The sequence below is a fragment of the Chlorocebus sabaeus genome, chromosome 10 (genome assembly GCF_047675955.1).
Source record: "Chlorocebus sabaeus isolate Y175 chromosome 10, mChlSab1.0.hap1, whole genome shotgun sequence".
Classification (NCBI taxonomy): Eukaryota; Metazoa; Chordata; class Mammalia; order Primates; family Cercopithecidae; genus Chlorocebus; species Chlorocebus sabaeus.
Genome location: NC_132913.1, coordinates 43,687,738 through 43,709,027, shown reverse-complemented (window position 1 = coordinate 43,709,027; position 21,290 = coordinate 43,687,738). Strand labels below are relative to the sequence as shown.

The 21,290-nt window shown below is 38.7% G+C and overlaps 1 protein-coding gene across 4 annotated transcripts in view; it reads right to left on the bottom strand.

Annotated features, from left to right (window-relative positions):
• GPD2 (glycerol-3-phosphate dehydrogenase 2) overlaps positions 1–21,290 on the bottom strand; it is a 149,107-nt gene that overhangs the window by 95,726 nt on the left and 32,091 nt on the right. For 3 of the 4 annotated variants that reach the window (XM_007965003.3, XM_007965002.3, XM_007965004.3), the window contains exon 2: positions 12,011–12,120. The exons of the other annotated variant lie outside the window; for it this stretch is intronic. In XM_007965003.3, the coding sequence (XP_007963194.1) occupies positions 12,011–12,112 (102 nt within the window). In that variant the 5' untranslated portion in view covers positions 12,113–12,120. The remainder of the gene's footprint in view (positions 1–12,010; positions 12,121–21,290) is intronic. 4 annotated transcript variants of the gene reach the window in all.

The window sequence follows — 21,290 nt, the reverse complement described above, 5'->3', positions numbered from 1 at the left end:
ATTTCTCAGTGTAAACACATTCAGTGAGGGATTCATGATCACTCTGTAGATAGAGTTGCCAATGGTTACACTGTCATCTCCACTGGGGTCCTCACAAAAGAAAAAAAGAGGAGCCCATCCTTCTGGGGTAGCTGGGAATGAAGGTCTAGTTCACTTTGAAGGTATTGTCCAGATTTCAAGTGACTGTGATTCCTTTGAGAAATCACACAGAAGGTCTTTTAATAGCAATTAGAAAATATCCAAAAATTTAAATTATAAAACTTTTTATAGCTAAAAAGTGAGGAAAATCCCTTGGCTCTGTCTGAATATATGTGCTTCAAATAAGTTAACAACATAATTGACTATATGAGCTGAGATTTGGGAGATAGGTTTTTTTGGTTTTCAGATAAATATTTTGAAAACAGAGTATGTGCTTGCTTTTCAACTCTGACGGCTCACTGAAAGTCAGAGGACCTGGAGAGTAAGCCTGAGGTTGGGGTAGACAGAGAAGGAAGAAGAAATAGAACCATTAGTTGCCTAGAAGCTGCCAGCTCACACTCCTGACATTAGCTCCTTAGGTGTCACTCACACTCCCCAGAGAAAGGAGGAATCTTTTGACCAGTGAGGAAACCTTTAGTTATCCCTTGAGCAAGTAATTAAAAGAATCAAAATTTGATCCCAGATTTGACTCCAAATCTCATGTCCTCAGCTCTGCTAGGTCATCTTTGCCTGTATGTGTGGGTCACTTGGGCCTCTAGATCTGCCCGCCTTTCTGGCATCAGCAATGCAGAACTGTTGATGGCAGTTAGTGAGATCAAGAGTCCTAGGGCATCTGCCTCACCTAAAGCCAACCACATTGGGCAGTTAAGTTGTCACACAGAATTCTATGAAATAGCACTTTTTTTTTTTTTTTTTTTTTTTTGAGACAGAGTCTCACTCTGTTGCCCAGGCTAGAGTGCAGTGGCGCGATTTTAGCTCCAAGGTGCAACCTCCACCTCCCGGGTTTGTGCAATTCTCCTGCCTCAGACTCCCCAGTAGCTGGGATTATAGGCACCCGCTACCATACCTGTCTAATTTTTGTATTTTTAGTAGAGGTGGGGTTTCGCCATGCTGGCCAAGCTGGTCTCAAGCTCCCGACCTCAGGTGATCTGCCCGCCTTGGCATCCCAAACTGCTGGGATTACAGGCGTTAGGCAATGCACCCAGCCAGCACTTTTTCTTAATAATCTCCCTAAAGCATCTGGAAGTAGATCCAGAAGTGAAAGAGGGTTCACTCGTTCCCCATCCCTCTCAGGTGAATAAAATGATGCCCAACTGAGCCAACCAGCCAGTTCCGAGCTTTATAATCCAGATGGCCTTCAACTACACTTTAACCTATGTTCAAAATTACATTTTGGCCAAATTTATAATGCATACTTGTCATTTTTCTGTGAATTATTTCATCAAATATAATTTTTCTGGTTGGTACTCACTATCATACAATTAGTTTACAGAAATTCTTTGTTGAAATCACAAATTACAAAACAAATAAAGTAAAACTGGAATTGCCTAACTTCTGTTTAAATCATCTATTTCTAAAACTACCTAAAAGATGCTTTCCTAGCATAAACATAATTTAACTATTAAGCTGAAGGATGGGGAGTGGGGAGAGGGAAGCTAAAGGACTCTCCCCAAAGCATTTATAGAAAGTTTCCTCCGTCTACAACATCCCTAAAAAGTTTTTAAAGAGGCCTTAAAATGAATAAATAGTTGAAAATGAAATGCAAAGTCAAATCAAAATGAATGTCAATGTTGCTCAGTTAGCAACAGCCTAGCAGCTCACCAGCTGTCAACGTTAATCATAGCTCAGTCGTTGACTCACTGAGTGACCTATAGAAGTACAGTTAACCTCACTGATTTTGTATGCCAGCAACAAAATAGCATCACAAACTCCTCGAAGGCCTGATGTGAGTTATAACTCAAAGATATTGCCATGGCCCCACTTTGGGGGCTAAGTGTTAAATAAAAACCAAAATTATAAGGAAGATGATAGGATGCTCTTCAGAGAACATTTCCAGCTCTGTCTGCATAATTTTAGTGCTTTGATGAAACATGTCTCTGAAAAAAACAGTTAACCATATAGAGTAGTTAAGAATAGTTTCAACTGGCCTTATCTAAAATACAGATTATTCAGAATCCTCATCAAGCTTTAGATATCAGACACATTCCCACAAATTTAGTTATATTTCTAAGAGAAAAACAGTTCTTCCAGGAATCCATGCATAAGGTTCTAAATAAGAGAGGCAAATGAATGATACAGTCTTTGGCATAACCCTAACAATAAAATTCTCATCGAAAGAAATATAGCTCATTTGTCCACCAGATTAGAAACTAAATTCAAGACACATATGTAATGGCTAAATGTTTAACAAAACTTTTTCTCTTCTTCCAGAGAACACTCCCACACCGTGGAGTAGAAATGGTCCAGTGGGGTGAGACCCCTATAGCATGGCGGACCCACTAGAATAAAGAGACATAGGTCCCTGGGTAATTGCAGGAAATAGGTTCCCCATCTATCCACATTGAACTATAACGTGAGCAACAAATAAACGTGCATTATGATAAGCCACTGAGCTTTGAGGATTGGTTATTATACCAATTAGCTCACTTCAATTAATACGCAAGTTTGAGATATGCTTAGTTTTACAACCCAAGATTTACAACTCGCCTACATTGCATATAGTATACACAATAGAGAATGCTCTATGAATGGATGAGGCATCATCATTTACAAAAACAAAAATTAGGAAATACATCCATACAGACAATACCTCAAAAGGACAGACCATCAAATGCAAGCCCTAGAAAGCCATGGTGCAGAGACATTTCTACCTTCACATTTGACATAACGCTGATGGCCCTTTAAACAAACAGGCAGCTTATGGTTCAACCGTGAGTTCCTTCTTCCACCATCAGAAATGGCCATTTTAGTTGATTTTAACATTTAGGTGGGAACTACAGTGTTAGATATCCTATGAAGAATGTATTCACAATAGCCAAGATATGGAAACAACCTAAATGCCATTCATCAACAGACAAATGAATAAAGAAATGTAGTATATACATAAAATGGTATATTATTCAGCCTTAAAGAAGAAGAAGGAAGTCCTGATATTGCTGACAACATGGATAGCCCTGGAGGACATTATGCTAAGTGAAATAAGCCAGACACTGAAAGACGAATACTATATGATCTCGCTTATAAGTGACAGTTAAAATAGTCAAACTCATAGAAGCAGAGAATAAAATAATGGGAAGCAGAGAATAAAATAATAGTAAGCAGAGGGTGGGCGGGTGGATGCTGAGCAAGGGGTACAGAGTTTCAGTCATGCTTAAGGAAATAATTGGATTTTTGTTGTTGTTGTTGTTGAGATGAAGTCTCACTGTGTTGCCCAGGCTGGAATGCAGTGGTGCAATCTCGGCTCACTGCAACCTCCATCTCCCAGGTTCAAGTAATTCTCCTGTCTCAGCCTCCTGAGTAGCTGGGATTATAGGTGTCCACCACCATGCCGGCTAATTTTTATATTTTTAGTAGAGATGGGGCTTTGCCATGTTGGCCAAGCTGGTCTCAAACTTCTGACTTCAGGTGATCTGCTGCCACAGCCTCCCAAAGTGCTGAGATTACCAGCATGAGCCACCACACCTGGCCATCAAGGGAAGAATTTTAAAAAGCAACATTATTCTGCCATCAACAGGTATAGGAAAAAAAAAAAACAATAATAAAGACTATTTAGGAACATTCGTTTTTATAGCACTTCCTAAGGTTTCTTTAAAGAGAAAGACTGGGACTGGCCTCACGCCTGTAATCTCAGCTCTTTGGGAGACCGAGGCGGGCAGATAACCCTAGGTCAGATGTTCAAGACCAGCCTGGTCAACATGGCGAAACCCCGTCTCTACTAAAAAATACAAAAATTAGCCGGATGTGGCGGTGGGCGATTATAATCCCAGCTACTTGGGGGACTGAGGCAGGAAGAACTGCTTGAACCTGGGAGGCAGAGGTTGCAGTGAGCCAAGATCGCGCCACTGCACTCCAGCCTGGACATTGTCTCAAAAAAAAAGTGGCGTGGGGGCGGGTGGTGGAAAGATTGCTTACAAACCTATGCAACATGCCTCTGCAGATAGAATATTGTTTACTCAGGGAGAGCAAGAAAGTCTAGTAGCCTGAATTGACTTACAAAGTTAAAAGCAATCTGGTAATAAAAAAAGAAAAAAAAAGAAAGCAAATGTGTCATGTGATAGTTTCAGCTACAGCTACATCAACACTCAGGAAGAGTTACACTGATTTCAAACCCACAGATCCTCCTTAGTTCAAGACCCTGAAGAATGTTTCTAATTGAGGTTAAATTATGGAAGATGTTAAGGGTGTTCAAAAGATAAACAAATTGTTACCTTCAAACAAAGAAACTGCTGAACAACAATGCTTAAGTGGAATTCTTGTAATTTAAATTATTTTCTTTTTTTCCTGCAGATGTCACAAGATTAAATTGTTTCTTAACTGACATATCTTAGATACTATGCTTATGATTTTGATTTCTCTTTAATCAATACTCTTTTGAACTTTAAGTTTCTCTACCCTCTACCAGTTTATCTGTTTAGTCATCAATATAAGCAAAAGCATGCCAACCAAAAGTTCGGCTATTTTTTTTAAACTCTGATGTTACATCTTTCTTATTATGCCTGACAAGGCTAGGTCTACTTCAAATGTTCATATCCTACCTCGGGGAAGGGAAAGGCTAGCAGATGCTGAGGACCTGCTATGTGCTAGGTACTGTGATCACTGATTTGTATGTATTGACTTAGTGCTTGGCAGAGAAAAAAGCCTGTGAGTAAAGTGACGTTATTCTTACTTTATGAAGAAATTGGAATTCTGAAAATTTGTATAACCTGCATACAACAGGGTCACCAAAACCCAGTCACACTCATATAACAGACACATTCAAGAAGCTAAATGTTGCTTTATTTGGGGTCTATTCAAATAAATCCTAAAGTAGATCTTATTGTGACTAGAGTTGATCATTCTTTTTTGTTATTTTTGGTTTTTTGTTTTGTTTTGTTTTTTGCTTCTTGTCTAATCTTATCTTTTGCTACTGACTTTAAAACTTTTGAGTCATTGGTACTACTAACCAAAAAGCACTACTTTGTTAGAACTCTTACAAATAAGATATGGAGAGGGAGAGACTGAAATTACAAGTTAAAACAATGTTCTCAAAATTTCTGCTGAATTTAATTATCCATGCTTCACTTTGCCTCTCATTAGCATAAATATTTTTCCTCCTGGGTTTTGCTGACACTAACAAAGGTAGTATAGGCTTACCTGTATCTCAACTCACCTAACACATCACTGTTATCAGGGTTTTTTTTCATATTCCCTTAATTAACACATAAAACAGAGTGAACTATATTATTTCCTAAGCCACCCACAAGCATAGAGAATTGATGTCTCTTACAAAGTGAGAGGCTATTTTGCAAATCATGAAGATCCTGTCGTCAACACCTATTACAATATCAACATGCTCGAACATCATGACTTTGGGAAAGAAGAAATAAATTTAATTGCATTTCATTTCAAGCTAAAATGATACATGAAAATTCAGATAACATCACTGACTTTGGGAAAGGAGAAATTAGTTTAATTGCATTCCAATTCAAGGTACAATGATACATGAAAATTCAGATTTACCCCCCCCCCCCGAAAAAATTTAAGAGTTTTTTTCCCTAACATTACCTGTTTTTTTTAAAAAAATGTTTCACCACAGAATTCCAATAAATGGCATTGATATTAATTTATCAAAGAGACTATATTCATGTAACTTTTTAGCAACATATCAGTTATATAAATCAAGTATGCCATAATTCATATAAGCCTACATAGAAAAAAAAAAAAAGAAAGAAACACTGGGAAATTCCAGGAACTTCTTATAACAGAGAGGTTAAGTCAACAATTGGGGTTGATCTTCTTGTTCATCCTCAGATCAGGAAGCAAGAAGAAAGGAAAACAGAAGAGTGTTGGTACACCTCTCTTTGAGTCATTCTCCTACAACCTAAAATGAAGGATATATACCATTTGCTACTAATCCCAAAAGTTTTAACAAAGTATCCCTGAATGCAAGGTCTCCAGTGACAAGAGCAACTTGCTTTCTGACTACAACCGCACTTTATTTTCATATCTTTTCAGAATCTCATAAGAGGTAACACTTTTTGAAGGCTTCCTATGTTCCAGGAACTGTCCCAGGCTTCACTGCTTTTTAATAAACCTATGAAGGAAGTACCACTGTTATCCCTATTTTATAGAAGGGAGAAAATGAGGCTGAGAGAATTTAAGAAAATCACCTATAGTCACTTAGCTATTAAGATACAGAACTAGCTGTTTACAATAGCCAAGATATGGAATCAGCCTGAATGTCCATCAACAGATGACTGGATACAGAAAATGTGGTATATGTATGCATGATGGAATACTATTCAGTTATTAAAAAGAATGAAATAGGCCAGGCACAGGAGTTCAAGACCAGCCTGAGCAATGTGGCAAGACCCCATCTCTATTAAAAAAAAGAAAAAGAAAAAGAAAAAGAATGAAATCCTGTCATTTGCAACAACACGGATGAGCCTGGAGGACATTATGTTACATGAAATAAGTCAGGCACAGAAAGATAAATACTTCATGTTCTCACTCATATCTATGGGCTAAAATAAATTGAGCTCATACAAATAGAGAGTAGAACTGTTAGTATTAAAAGCTGGAAAGGGGGTGGGGGAAGACAGGGAGAGGCTGGTTAATACAAAGTTACAGCTAGATGGAATAAGTTCCAGGGCTTTGTAACACTATAGGCTGAATATAGTCAACAATAATTTAGTGTATATTTTCAAAAAGCTAGAAGAGAGGATTTTTAATGTTCACAAGACAAAGAAATGATCAATGTTTGAGGTGATGGATATGCTAATTACCTTGATTTGATCATTACACGTTGTATACATGCACAGAAATATCATTCTGCATTCCATAAATATGCACAATTATGACATGTCGAATAAAAATAAAGGGATAAATAAGTAAATAAATAAAGGTAAGGAAACATACCCCAAAAAAGAAAAGTACAGCTAGGTGTTAGATGCAGGCAGTCTGCAGAGACTGCTCCAAAGATCACGCTCTTGGCCTTTTTGTTCTGTTGCTTATGAATGGCACACCAATCAATGAGAATTTCTCACTTCCCTGATTCTAAGAAGCTCATTCCTCTCATTAAAAAGAGACCTTGAGAGGAATGATCTTCTTAGAATCAGGGTGCCTGTAATCCCAGTTACTTGGGAGGCTGAGGTAGGAGAATCACTTGAACCCAGGAGGCGGAGGTTGCAATGAGCTGAGATCATGCCACTGCAGTTCAGCCTGGGCAACAAGAGTGAAACTCCATCTCAGGGAAAAAAAAAAAACAGAGAGAGAGAGAGATCTTGATTTCCATATTCTGAGGCCCACTCCTTGCCTATTTATGGTGCAGGGGGGAAAAAAATTTTCACATCCGGGCTTTGAGAAAGCTCTCAGTGGTTCTCAAGTTTTGCCTCAGCTCACAAAGCCACCACACCTTCAGACCAGGTCATGGAAGGAACAAACCTAGAATGTGTTATGTGAGCAAGACCACTCTTCCGACCTGAATAGATTTTTGTCATATCAACCACATCACTGGGGTTCAAGAAAAGCCCACATCATCACATAGATTTTTCCAGTTAGGACCTAGAAGGTATGAAATAAACGTTAACTTAAAAAAAAAAGTTTTAAACAGTGCCGTTGGACTATAATGAAAAAAGACTAGGGTAGCCCTGTGTGAAATCCCTGCACTCCTTCCCACCCTATTCTTGTTTCATTCTCCCTGGCCACTCCCATCCCAAACTTCCCTTCTTCCTGAGGACTCCTCATGCAGCCCTGACTTTAATGCTGTCTACTTCTGTTGCTCAAGAAGGTTTACTTGTTCTAAAAGTATCCCATGACCCCTTTTCCTAATTTAAATTTTCCTCTTCATCTACTCCATTCTCCCACCAGCCTGGAATTAGAAAAAGGAGATTCCTCTATGAAGTGCTACTTCCTTTCACTAGACCTTAGACTAGATGACCTCCAAATTTCAACTAGAAGTTTATTATTAAACCAACCTATACTAAATAGTGAATCACAATCAACTTGATCTAAAAAATCTCCATACCACCAGAGAGGTGTCTGCTTGCTCCATTCCCAGTGGGGTTGGGGTTGGTTTCTTTGAGTGGTAAAATGCTTATATCGCATTACTGACTCTTGTTCCTTGGCATACGGGTGGTCTGGGGAGAAGAAAACTCAAGCTCCCTTTGTGGCAACATTGTCACCTGCTTATGGGTGGAAATCAAGAAAAGGGGACAAGAAAATGAAGAGGAAGCCACTCTAAGACCACGCTAAAAGCCCTCAGATGCTTAACTGAGAAAGGCCTGGAATGTGGATGTTGTCTGTGGCCACAAACCTCCTTCCCTGGAGGTGGACACAAGCAAAAGAAGTCAGCCAACCTTCATCTCCTTTCCTCATCAACTTCCTTGTTGGAATTGAAGATTTAGGCTGCTCAGTTCCAAAAGAATAATAATAATAATAATTGCCCTCTCCTTAGGCTATAACAACCCTCACATTCCTCTATCTCTTCTAAATCTGACCTGTTTCCCTCAGAAAATAAAAATAATGAACCTCTAGAGTTCACTTGGCTCAACAGTGGGCACTATTCATCACTGATAAACATAAGTAATAGCAATGTTAATAATATGCTTGTATGGAAGAAAAGCCATACTATGCAGTAAATTGAGACAAAAGCATCACTGCTACCACCTCTAACCCCTAACCTGCTCCCAGAAACACCAGTCTCCACAGAGGCCTCTATTCTTCCATCTACAGTGGTTCTGATTCAAGCAACTGCATTCAAGGTAAGTGAAACCACATCTTATTCAATTTCAATCTGTCTTATGTTTAATTAATTTTTAAAGAATATACAATCGTTTTCTTTACAAATATAAGGTAATTTAACTATAGAATTGGCTCAAAGGTTTTCAGGAGCTCACCTGGCACCTAAACACTCATAGCACTATCTCATCACCAAACATGTTTTAACAATGTACCAACTTTTATATTCAATCCATTTGTATTTAAAATATAGCCCTTGCTTGTATTTCAGGGAAGAAGCTTTGTCCTGGGAGTACCAAACGGGCACAAGCCAGGGGCCAGGAAGACAGAGCATGCAAGAACACAGCAAAATGTGCCAGAACCAAAGTCAACAGGCTGCTCTCTAGGACATCAGGAACTTGGGGTTTCCAAACCAACTTATTCTTAATAAAAGGCAGTTTGTCACTTGGAATCTTCTTAGAAAACTAGAAAAAATATAAACATACAGTAGGTAAATATACCTGTAACAAGCCAATACTTTAAGCATCACTCTGCAGAAAAATGGAGCATACCTAGTCACATTTAAGGCCCCAGCTTCTACAAACAAAAATGTAGCCAATTAATGTATCTCAAAGGGCAGATTTTTTCTGACTACTGAAGTCACGAAAACTCCCCCCAGAATGGCTCTGATTGGCAGATATTTTCTGAGAGAGGACAGCTGAGTTAATGGAGGCCTGTGGTCATTTTATGTCAATGGCTGGAATAGGTTGCTTCCTCTTCTCATTCTTGCTTTTATTTTTTTATTTTTGCCAGTCCCTATGGCTACATTGCACCTGCTACCCCCCAAATACATGCTAATGGCAGTATCTTAAAGGGACAGGAATCACCAGAAAAGAAATGCATATAGTTGGATTTCTTATGCAACTCAATGATTGCATATGCCTGTAGTAATTTTTTTCAACAGAACTTGTCAGGTTAAAATTATAAATGACTTCAAGCTGCTGGTATCCATTTCATTTGGCTATTAGGGTGGTCAGGATATCTAACTTAGGAAAGATAAAATGACAACATGTCCCAGGAATCAATAGGTCTTTATTTTGCCTTGATTTTACTGAATAAAATTCTTCTATAACTTGATGCTTGGGGCCAGAGTCTCTTCTGTTTATTCTATTCTTTAAGATCAATTATTAGAGAGAACTCAAACCAAAAAAAGGAATGAAACAGTGTTACCTAGGTACAAATTTAAGCTATAAACTCTGAAGTAGAACATGCTTACTGTGGTTAAAAGATATAAACCACATATAAATTTAGCAACAACTCATCATATTAGATCTCGTGACCTTTGGCATTGGCATTTTTCAGTATCGTTTCAGATAGCACTGGTAAAGATGGCAGAAGTAATCTAATCCCTTAATGCCCATGTCACAAACAGAAGTGCGCTTCTGAAATAGCCTCAGCAGAAGCCACATCTTTTCACACCTGCTTTTAAGGAACCAAGGCAATCTTTTAAAAGAAATAGTACATTGAACATGATCAGTGGATGAGGAAGAGTTTCAATACCAAGTCAGTGAATCAATAACACCATTGTATGTATCAAAACTCCACTATGCACCCAATAAATATGTATAATGATTATGTGTCAATTAAAAAAATAAAAACTGCAACATACATGCATTGAGAGTGATGTCCTCACAGTTCAGAATGCAAAAGAAAGACTAACACTAATCAAAAGACTATTACTAATCAAAAGACTATTCAATATCACCCATCTTTAGCAGGAATCACATAAAAATTGGCTTGTTGGGTTTTTTAATGATAAGCCAGCAAACTAATTCTTCTTAATATGTTTTTATTTATTTATTTTATTGATTGATTGAGACAGGGTCTCACGTTGTCACCCAGGCTTAAGTACAGTGGCATGATCTCAGCTCACTACAGTCTCCACCTTCCAGGCTCAAGCAATCCTCCCACCTCAGCTTCCGGAGTAGCTGGGACTACAGGTGTACACCATCATGCCCGGCTAATTTTTGTATTTTTTTGTAAAGACAGGGTTTCACTATATTGTCCAGGCTGGTCTCAAACTTCTGGGCTCAAGGGATCTGCCTGCCCTGGCCTCCCAAAGTGCTGGGATTTCAGGTTTGCGCCAGTGAACCTGGCCACAATATGTGTTTTTAAAGTGATCTTCATTCAGGATATGGGATTGCAAGCAGTGCGCCTGGCTCTGCCACCTTGTAGCACAAAGAAACAGAAACAAGAAGTATAAGACAAACCATGGCTTAAAGGCAGCCACAAAAATGTATAAAATGAATCACTCGGTTACAAATTGTTTACCAAATTCCTTTACCTTCATCTTTGAGAAAGAAATGCACTACACAGCTAGTATCACAAAATGTCCTAATGACATAGGAGAGGGGGAACAAGAGACTGATACTAACTACTAAGGTGGTTGCCAGCATTTCAAGCCTCAAAAAAGAACAAAGCCATTCAGCAAAATTATTTCCTGGCATCAATTTGAACTATGGGAAGTCACAGTTGTAAGGTAAAGGAAAAAAAAAAAAAAAAAGAAAGAAAAGAAACTGAACACTTTATAATACTTGGAAACTTCTTACCAACCTTATTTTCATGGCTTTCCTCCATTAAAATTTTTACCTAATACAAAGTAATACTTCATAAGTAACTAAACCTTGAAGAAATAAAACCAGGATTCAGTTGGGCCTTTTCTTTTCCATTTCCTTTCTCAGCTGCCTGCCTTCTAATAAGACAAAAACTTTTGGCAGGAACATAGAAGGTATCTAGACATTTCAATGAATTAGACAAGGAAAGTCTAAATGAAGAAACCCTGGCACTCATAAATGAAACAGTCTTTTAAAAACCAAAGAGCCAAAACAGAGGCTAAATAATGCTTCCTGAAAAAGAAATTCACTTTTTAAAAAAGGAGATACACACAGTTCTCCAGGATCATTAAGGCACTGTTCTAAATTAGTATCTTTTAGATCAAACTGAGAAACTTCACAAGTATTTTCTAAACAAAACCGTTAGTGCACACACTCCCCATAGACAGTTCTTTAGCAGATTTAAGTTGCATACTGTAATCAACACAAGTACAGTTACTTACTTGTTTCCTTCTGTAATGAGCAAACTGAGAAAGTCCTAAAACAGTCGCAAGAGCACCTCCTCCAACAAGAATGGTCCCTTTCACTGCCTTTTGAAATGCCATTTCTTAGCCTACAAAGAAAAAAAAAAACAAAAAGAAGTTAATTGGGATAGTTATCGCATAACCATCCCAATAAGAAAAAGACACTGTGTAGATTATGAAACCATGTTAAACTAGAGAAGAAAACATAAAATAAGGAAACTACTAACAAACCAATGTGCATACTGCAACTCAAAAGAAACAGCCAAAAAATTCTAGACAAGGGAATTGATTACATAAAAGTTACTTTTTGATCCGATAGGAATTAAAGAAAGAAAAGCAAATTAAGAGACAACTGAGGATATTTAAACAGTATAAAGTCAAGAGAACTGTGAAAAGAAGTGTCACTGGGTATTTGACAAAACTGCATGCTATACTTGTAAATTTGTTCAACACCTAATCCTCTCCTCAAGGAGAACCAGCAGAAAGAAGTCTTGGGTCACTCAACAGGACAATAAACATCAGCCTGCTTCAGGTAATTTGGCAAGTGTTTAATTCAAATTGTGGTACAACTCCCTTCCCAAGTTTCTCCCTTTCTAATGAAGTTTTCACTACAGCCAAAAGCCAGCACAGGTATATTTCTATCATTGAAAGAGTCAGCTGGGCATGGTGGCTCACGCTCATAATCCTAGCACTTTAGGAGGCCGTGGGGGTGGGCGCCTGTAATCCCAGCTACTCAGGAGGCTGAGGCAGGAGAATGGTCTGAACCCAAGAGGCAGAGGTTGCAGTGAGCCGAGATCACGCCACTGCACTCCAGCCTGGGTGACAGAGGTAGACTCTGTCTCCAAAAAAAAAAAAAGAAAAAAAAGAGTAGACTTTATAGATAAGAAGTCAGAGGTATTAACGCCTTAATGCTTTCACAAACTGACCAATTTAACCTGCTGTAATTCCTTTCATTGGGGGAACTTAACAACAAAAAGAAAAGTTTTCTTCTAGCCAGAGTTGCAGGACACCAACATTTTAAGAGAAAACCCTCCAGATCAAGCACTCACTGTATATTTGTGTTCACTGTACTTATATTTTTTTCTTTCTCTCATTTTGTAGAGACAGTGTCTGGCTCTGTCATCCAGGCCAGAGTGCAGTGGTTCAATCATAGCTAACTGTAAAATCAAACTCCTAGGCCAGTGATTCTCCCAAGTAGCTCATACTACCAAGTGCATGCCACCATGCATGGCTGATTTTTCCTTCTTTCTTTCCTTTCTTTCCTTTTCTTTCTTTCTTTCTCTCTCTCTTTCTTTCTTTTTCTTTTTCTTTTTTTTTCTGTAGAGACAAAGTCTTGTTATGTTGCCCAAGCTAGCCTCAAGCAATCTCCTACCTTGACTTCCCAAAGTGCTAGGATTACAAACATGAGCCACCCCACACTGGGCTCCACTAAATATTTCTCAAGTTCTGCGTTGTCTTAGCTCTTAACTTTCTTTCCTCTCACTTGTTTTCCACCACTGGACTGATAATGGAATTTTCTAAAGTTTTGTTGAGGACTTAAAAATTATTCTTTAACTTTTTCAGAAACTAAAAAGATTGCACAAAAATGAAAATTCCACCAAAAATCCTTTTGTCCGCTTTTACTGTTAAACATAAAAAGATAACCCTGTGTGATCAACTAAAAAAATTTCTAGAGTTGAGTAATTTGACCTGCCTAAGACTTTCCATTCACAAAAGCAGGGAAACAGGGAAGCCACTACCCTATTTCCTTGTAGGGGTGGAACACTGGCCTGTCTGGACAACACACCTTACATTCCACTGATACCTCCCAACTCAAGAAGATAATTTATTATGAAGGTAGTTTTAACTTAGGATACTAAAAAAAAGTATCTCAACAAAATTATGATACAGTTAAATATTTGGGTCCACATTGAATAAACTGTATCTATTATCATACTATCCTAAATAAAGAATTGTAATGTAGTTGATAACTATGATTCTATAGAAAACTCATTTTAGGATACTATAAGTTATATACTGATATGTGGTGACATGTTTTAAATTTTTTTCTTCTGATCTCATTCTTCCTGACAAACTCCTAAATTCTAAAATGTGTCTTCTTAATTAAGATTCTTCCCAGGATTAGAGCCCAGGAGTTTGAGCTTGCAGTGAACTGCAATTGTGCCACTGCACTCCAGACTTGGGAGACAGAACAAGATCCTATCTCTAAAAAATACCTGTAAAGATTCTTACCAGGAAAATATTCACAGGTATATGTGTACTCTGCTGCTGGAGGTCTCTTCTTTACTATCCCTTTGCTATATCAACCATCTTCTCTTTCCCAAATTATGAAGGACAGTTGGTGTATGCTGGTGAGAGGCCACCATTTATCATTCAGTCAACCCTAGGCAAAACCTTACATCCTACGTTGCTGGGATAGTAAAAACCCTAACTTAGCAGGTACCCAGTTGTCATAGCTCACTATCACCAATCAAGGTACTGCTGTAAATGTTCACATGGGTGCCTATCACACAACAATGGAAGCCCTAGCAGCCAGATAGCGTGCTATCTCAAGGTTAACTGGGTTCCTCTGACAACTGGAGACACAGAATAAAGTCCTAGTTCTATTTACTATTTACCTTAAACAATGCACATGCCTGACTCATAGCAGCATGGTGGTCCCTAGGATATGAGTGTTGTGACTGATTGACTTATCACTGCTTCTGTCTTGTTGATAATGTCACTGCTGATCTCACAAAGGATACCACACATCAACATGGCCAACTGAGGGATGTTATATATAACACAGTCAATGAAAATGTTTCATTCTCAGAGGTGTTCATTCAGCCAGTTAAGTTTAAAGCTAGTATTTCCAAATGAGTGGGTCCCTATGTTCCCTGCCTACCTGTTAGTATTGTTTTAATTTGATTTGTCAGAGACAAAAACTTGCAAAGGAGGATATTTTCATGCATTTTCCTAATGAGCCACTAATACTATCAAAAAACTACATTCTCATATCATCTTGCAGAGTTAGCAATAATATCAACTATAATCAATAAAGAGTTTTCCTTTTTCAATAATTTCAAAAAGTAATGTATGCTTGGGGGCTCATTATTTCTAATGTGATCAAATACTTCTGTATGGTCATTTGGCTAACTCAAAAACAAAGGCAAGAATCAGTCAGTTTCACTTGACTTTCCTAAGATAATCATTATGATTGTTGTTATTATTATAAATGTTACAATAACAATCACTGCCATTTATTATTTACTAGGTAACAGGTACTGTGCTTTTAATTCTTTATACACATCAGCTCATTTCACCCTCACAACATCTAATTTCATAAAAGGGGCAGTGGTAGTTCAGAGGAAATCGGGGATTTCCCCAAAGTCACTGCCTAGTAAGTGAGAAAACAAGACTGAGTTTATGTTCTTGATCCCTGGGTGGTTCTACCCTGCCTTTGGTCTCAAAAGGTAACTTCTCCCCAAAAGCTATACCATATTTTGTTGTCACTCCCAAAAGAAGGACCTATTCTCAAACAATCACCCAAATGTTCAGTACCTTGGCATTTGGGTTAATCTCCAAGGCAATGAAGAAGTCTCTAGAAAAGTATCTACTAGTAATCTTCTGCCAAGTAATGTAAGAACTTTGTTGTAGGATCGGGCACATTGGCTCACGTCTGTAATCCCAGCACTTCGGGAGGCTGAGGTGGGTGGATCATTTGAGGTCAGGAGTTCAAGACCAGTCTGGCCAACATGCTGAAACCTTGCCTCTACTAAAAATACAAAAATTAGCCAGGCGGTTGAGGCACGCGCCTGTAATCCTAGCTACTCGGGAGCCTGAGGCAAGGGAATTCCTTGAGCCTGGAAGACGGAGACTGCAGTGAGCCAAGATTGCACCACTGCACTCCAGTCTGGGCAACAGAGTAAGACCCTGTCTCAAAAAATAAAAAATTTAAAAAAGAACTTTAATGCTGAAAGAAGAAATTTAGAATGATATAAACCATATGCTATGGACGACATGTACCCATTTACCATTGTAAGGAGAAACGTTTTCACAATGATTACAAACAAAACAAAAAAAGATTATTTCCTTCCAAGTAACAGTTTTACCAGAAAACTAGCAAAGAAGGGGACCAAAAATATACACAAATCTTTACTAACTTCTGCAATAAATGTTCAAGGAAACCAGGGGGGAAAAATATTAAAAAATAGAATTAGCTTATGTATCATAGCTTCAAATCCATGTTTTATAGCCTTTTAATTAAATCACATATATGCTGACTCAGGACTGGCTGCTGCATTGACACAGACCAGAGCTAGCGCTAATTCTTGCAAGGAAAACACCATTTGTTTAAGCAAAACCTAAACAAATGGTGTTCAACTAAATATATGTGTGAGATTATCAACTAACTGCCCACAAGGAATTAATAATCTATTTGTAGGATTAAATATCAAAGTGTGTCTTGTACTCTAACTCTGTCTTATAACTAGTTGTGCTATACTGAGTGTTATAAATAGCCTGATTGAAAAAAAAAAAAAAGCAAGGTGCTATATCATTTTAATGTTGCAAGAAACTGACTCTGACTAAAAGAATTAAAGAAGACTTCAGTGAAGACAGGATTTTGGAGAAGGGTATTGAAGGGGAAAAAAAAGAATTTGGAGGGGAGTGAATAGAGAACGTTATAGAGAAAGACAACTGGAGGAGAAAGGGGAGCATCATGGTACGTTCTAGGCATACAAGTAGTTATCTCGTTTGGCTGGAGATGATGTGCAGCTAGAAATGGGGTTTAAAAAAAAGTCCAGGGGGCAAGAGAGAGGAAGACTGTGTACACATGAAGTAATACATTTCTAGGATATCCTGTTGGCAATGGGGAGTAGAGGCTATAGAGTAAGGAAGTAAGATGTTTTGTCTAATGCTCTGTAAAGACTACTCAAGTAGATTTTTGTGTTGAAGCTTAAGAAGACAGAGAGACCAATTAGAGGGCAATGAAATAGATCCCGTGTGAGAGGAGAGCCTGGTTTAAGGCAACATTAAAGAGTGCAAATCTAGAGGCGGATGTTTTGCAAAACTCTCTAAGGACTGCACTCAATTAGAGAGCATGACAAGACCTGACAACCAACTACAGGAGGCAGCAGGAACAGACTGAACACAGTAGGCGGTTTCAGTTCGGGCAGCTGGAAAATGGCCCCAACATTTCAATATTAAGATCTAGAAAGAGAAGCAGGCTTAAGAAAGAAGAGAAGCTCAGTTTGCAACTAAGAAAATTTGAGATCTTGACAGAACATCTACTCACAGAAAACAGCAAACAGATGGATATTTGGGTCTAAAACTCCTAAGAGTAATAGGTACTTGGGAAACTTTTGCCTAAAACTGACAGATGTAATTGCTACACAATAAAATGTACTTACTGCTAGCAAACAAAAACTAAATTTGCCACTTCTCAAAGTTTGCTGACCCTTGTTTGTACCTGACTGCTGCAACTCATCTGGCTCAGCTGAATTCTTAGATGTCCTTGTAGGGCACCCATTATAGACAGTGACTTTTAACAAAGAACAACTCCTCACATCCTACTTCATGTAAATCCCTGAGTGCACCCACCACTTCTGCCTCCTCCCATTCATAGGCAAGGCAACTATGCATAAGCAAATTTATTCCAGAACCAGATCGCACTTCCTGGCCTCTGAAATCTCTAAAGTACTCACTCTCCTCCTCATCTTCCTATCTTCTCTCTTCCAGCAGCCTTACTTATCAAAATACAAATTTAGTACAAGTAAGAATCATGCAAATAGGCTGGGCCAGTGGCTCATACCTGTAACCCCAGAAATTTGGGAGGCCAAGGCAGGAGGATTGTTTGATATCAGGAGTTCAAGACCAGCTTGGGCAACAAAGCAAGACTCCATCTCTATTTAAAAAATTAGCTGGGCAGGGTGGCGCACACCTCTAGTTTCAGCTATTCAAAAGGCCAAAGTGGGAGGAATCATGTGTGCTCGGGAGGTCAAGGCTTCAATGTGCCATGATCATACCACTGCACTCCAGCCTGGGTGACAGAGCAAAACCCTGTCTTAAAAAAAAAAAAAAAAAAAAAAAAAAAAAAAAAAATCAAATGTTGAAAAAAAGAATCCATGCAAATACATTTATCACTCCTCTGTGGAATAAGCCCTAGGTCCCTTTGTCAGAGGCGTGTGAACCAGAGGAACTCTATCTTGAATAGGAGCTGGGTAAAATAAGCCACCCCTTGTTTAGCATATAATCAAGAAATAACCATAAAAATGGGCAACCAGCAGCCTTGTGTAGTCCTTCTTTTATTCCTTCACTTTCACTTTATAGACTCATCCTTAACTCTTTCTTGCATGAGATCCAAGAACCCTCTCTAGGCATCTGGATGGGGACCCTTTCCTGTAATACCTTTATATTTACAAAAACTCTCCTATCGTTGTGGTTTCTTATATAGAAACCTCAATTACCTTTCTAATCCCCATGCTCTCCATTAGTTTAAGGAAAAAATGGGAACTTCTCAGGGTTTTGATTCTTATACCAGCATAGAAGTAAGCATATTTCTCTGTATCCCTTACAAGCATGACCAGTGGAGGGGCAGAGAGTACAGCTCAAACATCAATTACAGAAGAGTAATTTCAACAACAAGGCTTGGGGCATGTATTCTCCAGCAAGACATAAAGGCATCCCATACTGCATGCCCATGTTTATGGCAGCACTAGTCACAACAGCCAAGATTTTCAATCAGCCTAAGTGTCCATCAACAGACAAATGGATAACAAAAATGTGGTACACATACACAAGGAAGTAGTATTCAGCCATAAAAAAGAATGAGATCAGGCCAGGCACAGTGGCTCACGCCTGTAATCCTAGCACTTTGGGATGCCACAGTGGGCAGATCATGTGAGGTCAGAAGTTCGAAACCAGCCTGGCCAACATGGTGAAACTCCGTCTCTACTAAAAACACAAAAAAATTGGCCAGGCATGGTGGTGGGCGCCTGTAATCCCAGCTACTCAGGAGGCTGAGACAGGAGGAAAAATAACTTGAACCTGGGAGGCGGAGGTTGCAGTGAGCTGAGATCACACCACTGCACTCCAGCCTGGGTGACAGAGCGAGACTCCATCTCAAAAAAGAAAAGAATGAGATCATTTCATTTGCAACAACACGGGTAAAACTGGAAGACATCATGTTAAGTGAAATAAGTAAGGAACAGAAAGACAAATTTTGCATATTCTCACTCATTTGTGGAAGCCAAAAATAAAAACAAATGAACTCATGGAGACAAAGAGTCAGAGAGTAGAAGGATGGCTACCAAAGGTTGGAGATGGTAGTGAAGTTGGGGTGGGGATGGTTAATGAGTACAAAACTGTAGTTAGAATGAATAAGATCTAGTATTTGATAGAACAGGGTGACTGCAGTCAACAATAACTTATTGTACCTTTTAAAATAACTAAAAGAGTGCTTGTTGGAATGCTCGTAACACAAAGAAATAACATGCTTAAGGTGATGGATACCCCACTTACCCTGATATTACTGTTACACATTGCAAGCCTGTAGCAAATTATCTCATGTACCCAAAAATATGTATACATACTATGTACCCAGAAAAATTAAAAAGAAAAAAGAAATTAAAAATAAACAAAAGCGATCCATGCTCTTCCAATCACCTACACTGAGAAATCTAGATGTACAATGCATTTCAAACATTAAATAAAAACCCCAAGATGTAACCTAGAGGTAGCCCTTTAATCAACTCAGCCCTTTACCTAAGCCTTTTGTGGTCCAAAGGTAGCAAATGCTCCTTACACTTCATCTGTGCAGCCACCCGCTCCTGTAGCTGTGCATGCAAAACCCACTCCTTCAACTATTTTGAGTCGTGTCACACTGTCACACCCATGGAAGGCACAACTCAGAGGGCCAGGCCTCACACTCGCATACGAATCCAGTGACTTATTGAAGAAAAGTGCATGAGTCTTACAAAATAAGCATACAGAACCTCATCAGAGAAGGTCCTAGCAAACGAGTCTGTAATCAGACAGCTTCACGGCAAGTCCATAGTAAAACAGAAGAAGGAGTGAGCTCAAAAGCATCTTCTCTCCCAGCGGCACCGTTTTAACTATAAAAGTCAAGATCTCTGGGTGGCTTGAACTAGATGTGTTTTAGCAAGCAAACCTTTTATTATTCCAATTAATGTGATAACAAATGTTTTGTACAATCCCCTTGAAGGAGGTATCTCATAGTTCAGACACACCAAGTAAAAATCAAAGCACACCATGTACTACCCTTTCCCCAAGGTTTACTTTATCGTGGGGATCATGACTAGTACTCTGCCTGCAAATGCATTCCCCCCAGCCAAGCAGAGGAGGACTTACACACATATATCTTACATGTGTGATTCCTACAGAAACACACAGAGAGCCCTCGAGTGTACTTTTTGAAAGCTGTCAGACCTAAATGAACAAAATAGTCAAACAGAAGAGTCACATAGCCTGTTCTCTGGAAATAGAGAGGAGGTGTAGTCTGTAAACTGAAAGTGAACTCTCCTTTTTTGTTGTTGCTTTTAAAAAGGATTTAGGCCAAGACGGGACAGGAAATTGACCCAAGGGTTCTTCACAAAAGACAATCCCTATGGAAAGAAGTGAATGTATCAAGTCCTAAGAAAACAAGACACTTTTATCCTTCCGTCACCTTCTTTAGCCTTTCCTCTATTATATCAAAAGCAAAAACACACAAACACAACAATAACAACCTATAGTTGTAAAGAATATATACACTAAACAGAATATCAAATAACAAACAAAAGGGCTTTTCCGAAGTCACTGAGAAAACCATTATCCTGATAACGCAAGATAAATCAAAGAACCAAATAAAAGTCAACAGAAATGTGTGAAACATAATCCTCAGGTTCTAAATACACAAAATTTTGGACTGCAGCGGAAGAAGCTAAAGCAATACACTCACACATTGCTGGGAAGGCATCCAGACTCTAGCTCTGTCCCTGACTTCCACACCTATCAAAAGGCCAGTCTGCTTCCAAGAAGGGCAGGTTCTTTCACTTCCAATCCATTTATTTTCCCAGGCAATTACTGCCAGAAGGGCCCACCCCAAGAGAAAGTAAACAATTTGAACAGAGGAAGAGTATTTCCATAAAGAAGAATGAGGAAAAAAAAATCAGGAAACGAAGAGAAAGTGAAAGAAAATAAACACTATATTTATACCAATTCACATAGTTGAAAGCTAGAAAATTATTTGTCTCCCTGGGTCACCTTTATGTCAGTTATA